We start from the raw sequence: 11200 nt of genomic DNA, 5'->3' as shown, positions 1-11200 counted from the left end.
GAAGATGGAGTTAGAGAAAATTCTAGACATGAAGGAAACGAAGCTGCTACATAGAGAATAGTTTAGGAGGTTTTGGTCCAATGGGAGGGCTATCCCACTAAAGGTACTTCCTAAGAAGGCCATGAACATCTATTTCTCAGTTTCCTCATCTTTTTGTAATGATATTTCTCCTTTTGTGATCATATTAATCTTCTCTAGCCGATGTAATCGGTGAAAACAAGCTCCGTCTTGTTACATTTTTGTGTCACTCATGTAATACCACCTTTTGTAATATGACTTTTTTTGCTACATAATAACAAGGTTAGTGTTATCCTTTGTAACTAAGCTAGCTAGATTTTTATTTCTCTCAAGGGATTTTACAAAATACTAAATACAAGAAACTAAGAAAAAATTTAATTGTATTTTTCAAAGAAATCAGAGAAAGAAGAATTTAAGACAAGAACCAAGATTTTAATAAACGACGAACTTGTTAAGAGATACAACGAAGATGGATTTTTTACAAGTCAATAAGCTCATCCATCACATGATCACAAAAGCAACTATCACAAGCTGGACACATATTAGGCCTTTCATCCATATGAAGAATTTGTTGTGAAATTGATGCACTGATCACTGATCTCTTGAGTATGAGGTGAGAAGTTAAAGGACCCTCTAAGAGATAGACATAAAGATATATCTTTTGATGAGGAAGAAGTTGTGCAAGCAAAAAGGCTCGCTTGGAGAACCCATGATACATCGACCTTATCATACAGTAGTATCGAGGATCCAACCCCATTGCTTCAATTACCATAGCCAAGCGGACATTGTTGAACACAAAATTAGAGAGTTTGAAACTTTAGAGACAAAAATTGGGAATCACCAATGTCTTGAAGATTTGGCCATATGGACAAAGATCAAACTATTTTTTTAAACCAAAGCCTTCCACAAGGTAGTAGTTGAAAAGATCTTCCAAGCCATGCTCTCAAAAATTCGGCTAAAATTTGACCATGTTATCAAATCTTAAGCTTTTGTTGAAAGTGAAAATTGGAAAACTCCCAAATTCACTAATATGATGTTGTTTCATAAAGTGATCCCGACCCCAAAGTGTCACCCTTGTTATGTCTCGGAACGTCCACCATTTGGTTTGAGCTACAGAAGTTCCCAAGTGAGGGAAGAGCATGAGCTCATACTATTTCACAAAATCTCTCTTGATAGATTCACTTGTTTGCTGCTGCTGTAGATGAGGCATGGCAACATATAAAACTAGCTCTTGCCATGTATCTATAAAGTAAGGTAATGAGCAAAGAGACAATGGAAAGTGTTAAAAGAGGTAATCCTAAGAAACTCTTGGCAAGAAGATGAAAAGAAGAGATGAAGAATACTGTAATAGATTGCACCTTATATAGATGAACAAACTAGGAAGAATAAATTAGCATAATGGAGAAGTTAAAGAAGAAACTTGTTATTGACAATTTACCACCTTCCTTTATTGTTTCGAGCTAAGGACAGCTTTTACAAATAAGAAACTACATCTTGTCAAGGACCATATACATATGACAACCCCATGGATGCTCTTACAAAGAGCCTAGCTATCAAGTAGTTTCCGCATTGCATTGAGTTGATGGGTATAGGGTAAAGATTTTGGATGCTTCATGGTTGTATACACTTAATGTATAGACTAGCTTTAGTCATAGCCACTTACAACCACTATGGCCTTTAAGTGGAAGATTGTTGGGGTAAAGGCCAACATGGCCGATACACATCAACACACCCATCACACTAACCCTATCTCTATTCATATACACAAAGAAAAAGGGAGTATCTCATAGTTAGAGATGACCCACCCACTCTATGTGTTCTCTCTCTCTCTCTCTCTCTCTCTCTCTCTCTCTCTCTCTCTCTCTCTCTCTCTCTCAAACATGCAACACCGCACTCAAGCACCCTTCAACTAGTGGTAGATACATATTCGAGTGTATGGTAGTACCTCCAATATTGAGTTCATTTTTGCCCATGTATGCCATGAGTAATGATTTTGGTGCTTCATGTTCTTGATGATGGGACACTTATGCGGAGTGTGAAAGAGAGGGGAGAAGAGAATTGGGGAAGGGGATGAATCACAGTCTGTTTGGGTTAGTGGAGCAAAAAGTGAGAGAGTAACCAAATCTCTCACTTTCTCTCCCTATATTGATTAGGAAAGAAAATGAGTATGGTTTCCCACGACCACCTGGCCTACATCCCAACAACCTCCCACTTGAAGGTCATGGTGGCCAATAGTGGCATCAATATAGTTAGTCTATACAAAGTTGATAAAGCATCACTTAGGCTTCATCCTACACCCATAAGTTCTATGCAATATGTAAATCGCTCCAAGGCTAGGCTCTTCGTGAGAGCATCTGCGGGGTTGTCGACAGTATGAACCTTGACAAGCTCACTGCGCTTGCCAGCCAATGCATCTCGTATGACATGGTATCTGACCTCTATGTGTTTTGACTTTGAGTGAAACATCGGATTTTTTGCCAAAGCAATGGCACTCTGACTATCACAATGTAGTAATGGAACCTCGTGTCAATGCCCAAATCTCCCACTAGACGAGCTAACCATATGGCTTCCTTGCTTGCGTTAGACGCAACAACATATTTTGCCTCAGTGGTAGATGAATATGTCCAGTCTTGGAGACACAATCTCCCAAGAGATAGCTGCTCTAGCAAACATGAACACATAGCCAGATGTGGATCTTCTATGATTCACACAACCCACATAATCCGCATCCATGTAACCTACAATAGATGCATTGTTGTTTCCGAAGCGTTAATACATGCTAGCTGTACCCATAAGTATCTGAGGATATTCTTCACTGATTCCCAATGCTTCTTGCCATGGTTTGCCATGTACCTACTAACCACTCCCACTGCATGTGCAATGTCTGGTCTTGTGGCTACCATAGCGTCATCAAACTATCAACTGCTGAAGAATATGGCACTTTTTCCATTTCCTCTTTCTCAGCAGAACTGTTTTGGGAGAATCTTCCTTGCTAAGTTTGGAGTATGCTTGCATTGGGGTACTCGGTGACTTCCCCCCTGCATACTAAAACGTTGCAAGACTTTGTGGATGTAATTTTTTTTAGATAATTCAAGAATTCCATGTTGCCTGTCTCTCTTGATTTGCATACCAAGAAAATGACTGTATTTCCCATATCTTTCATGAAAAACTAAGTGCTTAGCATCTTTTTCAACTGATTGATCTCATCAATTGATTTTCGTGCGATAAGCATATCATCTACATACAAGATCAAGATGATTAAAGAACCATCGTTCAACCTCTTTGTGTATAAGTAATGATCCTCTTGACTTCTTATGTAACCCTGAGACTGCATGAATTTGTTGAATTTTTGATACCAATGCCTTGAACCTTGCTTGAGGCCATAGAGTGTATTTTTAAGTCTACAAACCAATTTTTCCCTTTTTGGGTTTTGGGTTTCACATACGAAACCCTCTGGTTGTTTCATGTAGACATCTTCATCTAGATCCTCGTGAAAAAATGTTGTGTTCACGTCCATTTGGATGAGTTCCATGTTTTGGATAGCTACCAAGCCAAGCATAGTGCAAAGTGTAGTCATCTTGACTGCTGGTGAGAAAATCTCATCAAAATCCACACCTTTTTGCTTCTTGAAACCCTTGGCAACTAGATGAGCCTTGTACCTAGGCTTGGGGTCTTCTGCTGTATACTTCTTTTTGTATACTCACATGCAAGGTAAAGCATTGTTGCCTTTTGGTAATTCAACCAAATTCCATGTCTCATTAGCCACAATCGAATTCTATTCTAATTGCATAGCCTGTTCCCACTTAAAGATATCGTCCATTTGTATAGCTTCTTTGTAGCAGGTTGTCTCTCCACTGTCAGTGACCAAAATGTGGTGTATGCCCGGCTCAAACCGCTCGAGCGCATGTGATACTCTTCCAAAGTTTCTCAATGCCTGACTGCTGGACTTTAATCTCTCTGGAGCAATGGTAGTATCTTGCACTTGAGGATTAGGTGCAACACTACTAAATTGAGTTGGTTCGGAGCCTACATCCTCAAAACAAACACGTCTGTACTCAATTTCTTTAATGGGCTTCTTGTGCATTTTTTATTCATTGAAAATCACGTGTGAGCTACAAATGACTTTGTTGGATTCTGGGTGCAGAGACAATAGCCCATCTCTCCATTTGCCCATAGCAAAAAAAAAATACATTTGTGTAACCTGGGATCTAACTTGCGATGAAGTTCTTTGGGCAGATGTGCATATGCCTCACATCCAAATACACGTAAATGCTCATAGCTTGGTGTTTTCCAGTGCATAATTCCTCTATAATTTTGAAATTTAAAGGAGAACTAGGTGACCTATTGATGATGTGCACTGCTGTTAGAATAACTTCCCCCCAAAACTCTGGAGTAAACTTCGCCATAGACATCATAGAGATAACTCTTTCTTGAATCGTGCAATTCATTCTTTTAGCTATCCCATTTTGTGCAAGTGTGTATAGAGTGCAGTAAACTACCAACGAATGCCTCTTCAATTGCAAAAATCCTTGAACTCCGTGGAGACATACTCTCCACCATTGTCTGTTCAAAATGCTTTGAGCTTTTTCTTGTTTGGTTCTCAACCATGGCAAGGAATTTTTGGAATGTAGAAAAGACCTCTTCCTTACGCTTAAGGAGATACACCCACACCTTTCTGGTAGAATCATCTATGAATGTGAGAAAGTAGTTTGCCCCCCTAGAGTTATATGCGGAATTGGACCACATAAATCATTGTGGACTAAGTCTAGGGGTTCGCCTAGTTTCTTGTTCAATGGCGAAGATGTCAATCTAGTATGTTTTCCGTATAGACAATGCTCACACAATGGAAAGTCCATGTAATCTAACACATGTAAATAGCCAAAATGATGAAGTTTTCTCATTCCCTTTTGGTTAATGTGTCCTAGCCGGCTATGCCACAACCCAGTAGACAACAACTCGGCAACATAGAGGTAGTTTTGGTTGTTTTGGTACTATTTGAAAGTTTGATTTTGGGAGTTTTGGTACTTTTAGGTACTATTTGAAAGTGCTGCAAAAAGTGTCTTCTGTAGTTTGATTTGGTAGTTTTGGTACTTTTAGGTACTATTTGAAAGTGCTGCAAAAAGTGGGTTTGGTAGTTCAATTTTGGTAGTTTTGGTAGTTTTGGTAATTTTAGGTACTATTTGAAAGTGCTGCAAAAAGCTTGTTTGGTAGTTTTGGGTACTTTTAGGTACTATTTGAAAGTGCTGCAAAAATCTTCTTTGGTAGTTTTGGGTACTTTTAGGTACTATTTGAGAGTGATGCAAAAAGCTTGTTTGGTAGTTTGATTTTGGTAGCTTTGGTACTTTTAGGTACTATTTGAAAGTGCTTCAAAAAGTGGCTTTTGGTAGTTTTGGTACTTTTAGGTACTATTTGAAAGTGCTGCAAAAAGTGGCTTTTGGTAGTTTTGATAAGGTTTGGGTAGTTTAGTTCTGCATTGAGGGTATTTATATGTTTTTGGTACTATATGATTCCCGAGTTTGGTAGTTTTGGTGGTTTTGGTAGTTTGGGTTCTCTTTCGTAGTACAGTACTTAGAAGTATCAGTCTCGGTATGACTTCTTGGTAGTTTTTGAAACTAATTGGGACCGCTGGTTGTCAACAGGCTGAGTATGACACTCTGGAGAAAAAATGGAAGGAAGGTCAAGAGCATACCTTATTTGTGAAGGAGATGTTGTCTGATATCAGGCTTGGGAAGAGGTTCCTACTATATCCTAGGCCCCAGGTTAATGATTCGGTAAATGTGATCCCGGTGTTTGGTATGTGTGTTGCATGCGGTGAGCCCTTGAAATGCGCACATGTAATTGGAACCTTCATGCTAGAGTGCCGACACCAGTATCATCCCTTGTGCTTCAGTGCTCTATTACAAAGCAGGGATCAGTGTGTCAAGCCGGGTTGTAATATGGTAATCTCTGATTTGGCAAAGTCTTGGGCTAGTGGGCTTCAAGTTTTCAAGAGTAAGTATGTGTGCATTTTTGAATACATATACGCACTTGCAACTCAATGAGGTTTTCATACAAGTTAGTATGTGCTGTCTTTCTTTGTGTTTGCAGAGGAGCAGGATGCTGCACTTGCCGACCAGCACGCCACAAAGTCGGCTGCAAGTCGAATATGGGACGTGGATGAGGTGACAAGGGAGATATCAAATGTTCTCCACAATCTGAAGCAAGGTAATTCTGTAGGGAAAGACAATGTGGCGGGACAAAGATGTGAGGCAACAGGTGACAGCGAAAGTAAAAGTGAGGAGGAGGCCAGAGATGATAAAAAGACAGGTGACAGCGAAAGGAAAATTGAGGAGGAGGCCAGAGATGGTAATAAGACCAAGGACAAGGAGGAAGGTAAAGTCCCTGTTGTTGTGGAGCTGGATGCGGAGGAAAGCCAGGATGCTGCCAACACAAAGCTCGATGAAGCAACGGCCAAGAAGGGAGAGGAAGAACCCACAAAGGGGGGTGTTGGGGAGGGGGTGGAAACCACAAAGGGGAGTGAAGGGGAGGTCAAAGAGGGGTCGGAAGGCAACAAAGATCGGAGGGAGGCCAAGGATGAGCAGGAAGAAGTACTTGCAAACGATACTGTTGTGGACAGCACCGACGGGGGCGTTGACTCTACTGCTGCCGATGTTGTTTCGAAGCAGAGAGGTGATTCCCCTGATTCTGTGACCCTGCAGGAACTTTTCTGTTTGCAGAGAAAGAAGCGCAATCGCGCCCGTGATCAATTATCTCGTGCATGCAAACTGTAGCCAGTGAGAATCTATTGTATTCCGCACTGTGCGTTTTAGTGACTGAGTCAACTTGATTTTTTGGCCCTGAGCTTTATCTTTTCTCTCTATCTAGTTCTGTGTTGGTATGTTACCTTTCGTTACATTACTGTTTCAGTTGTCCTCACTATATGTGCATTACAGTACCAAATTTGGTACTTTTTGGTACTGTTGAACTTGGGTGCACGTCTGTCCACTATTACAGTACCAATTTGGTACTTCTTGAACTTGCGATTTCGGATAGTCCTTATCACTTGTGCAATGCAGTACCAAATTTGGTAGTTTTTGGACCAGTTTTATGTTTTAGATATGATGTTTGCACTGTGTATTTGTCCCCACTCATTATGTTTGTTGGTGCTATAGTAAGTTGGTGGCTAGACGAGACACCGGCAAGCACATTGTTGCAGCCTGATGTGGCTGCTAGACGCGGGCGGATGATTGTGCTTGATCTTAATGGCGTGCTACTAACCAGCTGCAGCGAAATCCCTGAGGAACTTGAGTGCCTGCCAAAGGAGCACACGCCACGGGTAGTCCATCTCGGAGGGAATGTAATTTGTCTTGTAAGGCCGGATGCGGAGCAGTTCATCCTATGGCTTAAACAGAAATCCAGCCTAGTGTTGTGGTCCTATTGTAGAAGGGAAAAACTGTTACACATGGTGAACGCGTGCTTCCCAACCATAGAAGGCAAAAACATTTTGCAGGTAAAGCATGCCCGCTTTGAATGTTGCAGGACATAAGTTACGCATACCTCTTAACCTCGTTTTTTGGCATTAGCAGATATTCTCTCCCAAGAGGACTGTGAAATATGGCGGGCCCGTATGTCGGAGGTGCCGGTTGTGCCCAAACACATGGGCGATAAGCCCATTTTCCTGAAGAAGCTACGGACGCTGTGGGCAAGGCACCCGAAGTACGATGCCAGCAACACTATTCTTGTAGATGATTGTAGATACAAGTCTCTTAAAAATGACTATGAAAACTGTATGGCAATCCGATCATACGATCCCATGGTAGTAGGAACCGATTACCCGTTTTACTTGCTGGATTTTGTTTTGCCTTGGTTGCTCGGGTGGATAAGGGATCGGTACCCAACAGCGTACACTCGCAAAAACCCAGTCTTTGACACTAAAGACAATATTTCTCGGTACATTACTGATTACTTCATACAGATGGAGGGGTACTCCTATAAATTTGATCCCCCGAGGTAGCAGATTGCCATAATCATGTAAATAGTGGAATTTTGTAACCCGATACTATACATAATGGAAAACCACTTCTCTTGTTCAGACTGTCTTGGTATCTTGATCTCTACTATTGAAACCCCTTACTAATTCTGTTGAAACCTCTTGGATCTAACTAGGTTGACCAACATTTTAATTTTTGAGGCAGATAGCATCTATGTTTGGCATACCTTTCATGTTATCAACGTAGTTCTAGACATTGCTCAAGGTGGTCGTATCAAATACGAATAGACAAATTGAAAAATACCAAGAAATAAAGTAAACCATAAGTGATACAGCAAGTTCAAGGAGTACCAAATTGTACCAAATTTGGTACTGTAATAGTGGACAGGAGTGCACCCAAGTTCAACACAGTACCAAAAAGTACCAAATTTGGTACTGTAATAGTGGACCGACGTGCACCCAAGTTCAACAGTACCAAAAAGTAGAGATATAGTGAGGGCAACTGAAACAGTAATGTAATGAAAGGTAACATACCAACACAAAACCAGATAGACCAATAAAGTAAACCATAAGTGATACAGCAAGTTCAAGCAATTCCAATTTGGTACTGTAATAGTGGACAGACGTGCACCCAAGTTCAACAGTACCAAACAATACCAAATTTGGTACTGTAATAGTGGACAGAGAAGCACCCAAGTTCAACAGTACCAAAATGTAGCAAATGCACATATAGTGAGGACAACTGGAACAGTAATGTAATGAAAGGTAACATACCAACACAAAACTAGATAGAGAGAATAGATAAAGCTCAGGTCCAAAAAATCAAGTTGACTCAGTCACTAAAAAGCACATAGTGCGGAATACACTTGGTACTGTTGACTACCAGATTTGGTACTATTGACTACCGGATTCAGATGTTCAATCAGAGCTTCTCATTGCCCTCAAGTAACATGGACGCACCTTCATCACTCTCATCATCATGATATGGCATGCTATTGTATATCCTCTCATATACTTCAGTAGACAACTTGTATTGTAAAATTTGACCTAGGGATCCTGCAATAGGCTCCATCGGGAAACGTATGGCCCTAACAAGATGTGAGTAGATCATTACCGGAGATGTGTGATCCAATAGCCGGTATGTATCAGCTTTTCCTTCAACTTGGCCATAAAAAAACCCTTCAACAACCTTCCCTCCTCTAACAATTTTGTTATGCCACTTATCCTTTTGTGCTTTCACCGTTTGGTACAACACTTCTGTGCATTTGATAATGTAGAATTCTTCGTTTGCCTCGGATTCTTTTACTGCAAAATTATCCCCTATGGACAGCATGCCACTTAACATTTCAGGGCATCCTTCATATAGTGGCAGGTTGGACACTTGGCTCATCGGAATCGATGTTGAATCTCCACCCTCCTCCTCGTCATCTGATTCGTCATCCCTAATTGTATCCGCAGACTCTGGCAAGGGTTTGATGCAAACATATTTCCATTCTTCAATGTGCATTCTGTTCCTGCATCTTCTCCACAACCCACGCATACACGGATCACAAAAGCATGAAAGTGATCGAAAGCGTATGGCGGTGCGGTTGTCCTGTGAATAGCCATCAGCACAATGAAATGAGCGGGAGCCAACGATGCGCTCACAGTCCCATTGCAGATTGCGTTGCACTTCATTCGCGCCAATAAGCCAAAAGACTCTTTGTGTATTACACCTCTGAGACTATTCTCTTGGCTGAAAAGTTTCTTTCAAAAAGTTGACAACATCGGCTGCACACTTCATACGCCAGCCATCTGGTTTCAATTCCTCATGCGTCAAAGTTCTCTTGATGACTGCCCCTACCCCATCATGTTCACCTTTTCCATGGCCGGATGCAGAGAAGTTATGCATCATGTGCAAGCCTGTCATTTGATAGTACCTGGCCACAAAATAGTAAGGTCTACGGGCCTTGAATTGTGAAGTAGCACCATCTGACCAAACCCAATGTTGTTGCAGAGAATGTCCTCGCTCTTTCAGCCACTTGTCATGCAGCAAGAAACAATGTTGTACAAACAATGTGTCATGCTGCTTCTCATCCGATATGTAGAAGTGTAGCGTCTTCTGTGTACCACCTGCTGCATTTCTTAAATAAGTGATGTGCACAAGTATTGTGACTTGGGTAGACCACCAATGCATTGACTGAATTTCATTATGAAATTTAAAGGAATAATTCTCCGCAAAGTCAATAACAGATACTACAACGTTGCTAGGAAAATTCTGCAAACAGTCCTTGAAATGTTGGGCTTGCCAGCGGAAGACAAAGTTGTGCCTGATGAAGCCTATCAGATGGCTGAAAATAGGCTAAGAAAAGTCCCACTTTTCATCCGTTGCACAATCAAGTCCTTTCTCTTCTTCTCACTCCCACCTTCGTGAACCTGTCCTGTTCCAATCTCCATGAAAACCTTCACAGACACCTCCTTGCTATCCTCTGCTATCTCATCGGGACAAAATGTCAACCTCCGTACTCCACATTGTGAGCAGTCCCCCATCAAGCATTTCTTTGCATGGTATTCACAATTTGGAGGCATTGGGCACATGATGGATTCCCACATAACGGTGATGTGCTGACACACTGCTTGGTTTGCAAAACATGTTCCTCTCTCATCACCTCTGCAACAAACGGAGCAAGTGCAAAGGTGACCTTTCCCGTGGTGCTCGAACTTGTTCTGCCGCATTTGATTAAGGGCCTCTTTGAAATAGAGCATCTGCACATGAACCACACAACAGAAAGTATTTCTATCCTTCAACTTCCGTACAAAGTATGGCTTCAATGCCTCGAAGCATCTAAGAGACACTACCACTGTTGGGTGAGCCTTCTTGAATCTTTGGTACAGCTCAACCTATGGCACAAAAACAAAACGATTCAGAAAAAAACCAACATCAATGTACTGGTAAAATTTCACTACTGCATTAGTGCCAAAACTGGCTTTCGACAGTTCCAAATATGGTACTATAATAGTGGACAAACGTGCACCCAAGTTCAACAGTACCCAAAAGTACCAAATTTGGTACTGTAATAGTGGACAGACGTGCACCCAAGTTCAACAGTACCAAAAAGTTCCAAATATGGTACCGTAGATTTGGTATTGTCGGTAGGTACTCTATAGATATTATTTGGTACTCTACATATAGGCTCTGGTACTATCAGAAATGTGGGGTACCCTGTAAATATA

General features: G+C 41.2%; 1 protein-coding gene across 1 annotated transcript; it reads left to right on the top strand.

Moving 5' to 3' along the window:
* The first annotated feature begins 5723 nt into the window (after window positions 1–5723).
* LOC147417930 (uncharacterized) lies at window positions 5724–6788 on the top strand. Its single transcript, XM_086507333.1, has 2 exons — window positions 5724–6009; window positions 6106–6788. The coding sequence occupies exons 1-2, from the start codon at window positions 5724–5726 to the stop codon at window positions 6786–6788; spliced, it is 969 nt and encodes a 322-aa protein (XP_086363459.1).
* The last annotated feature ends 4412 nt before the right edge of the window (window positions 6789–11200 follow it).

The sequence above is a fragment of the Adiantum capillus-veneris genome, chromosome 30, assembly GCF_014529385.1.
Source record: "Adiantum capillus-veneris isolate H3 chromosome 30, ASM1452938v2, whole genome shotgun sequence".
Taxonomy (NCBI): Eukaryota; Viridiplantae; Streptophyta; class Polypodiopsida; order Polypodiales; family Pteridaceae; genus Adiantum; species Adiantum capillus-veneris.
The sequence above is the reverse complement of the archived record's forward strand: the minus strand, read 5'-3'. Positions and strand labels throughout refer to the sequence as shown.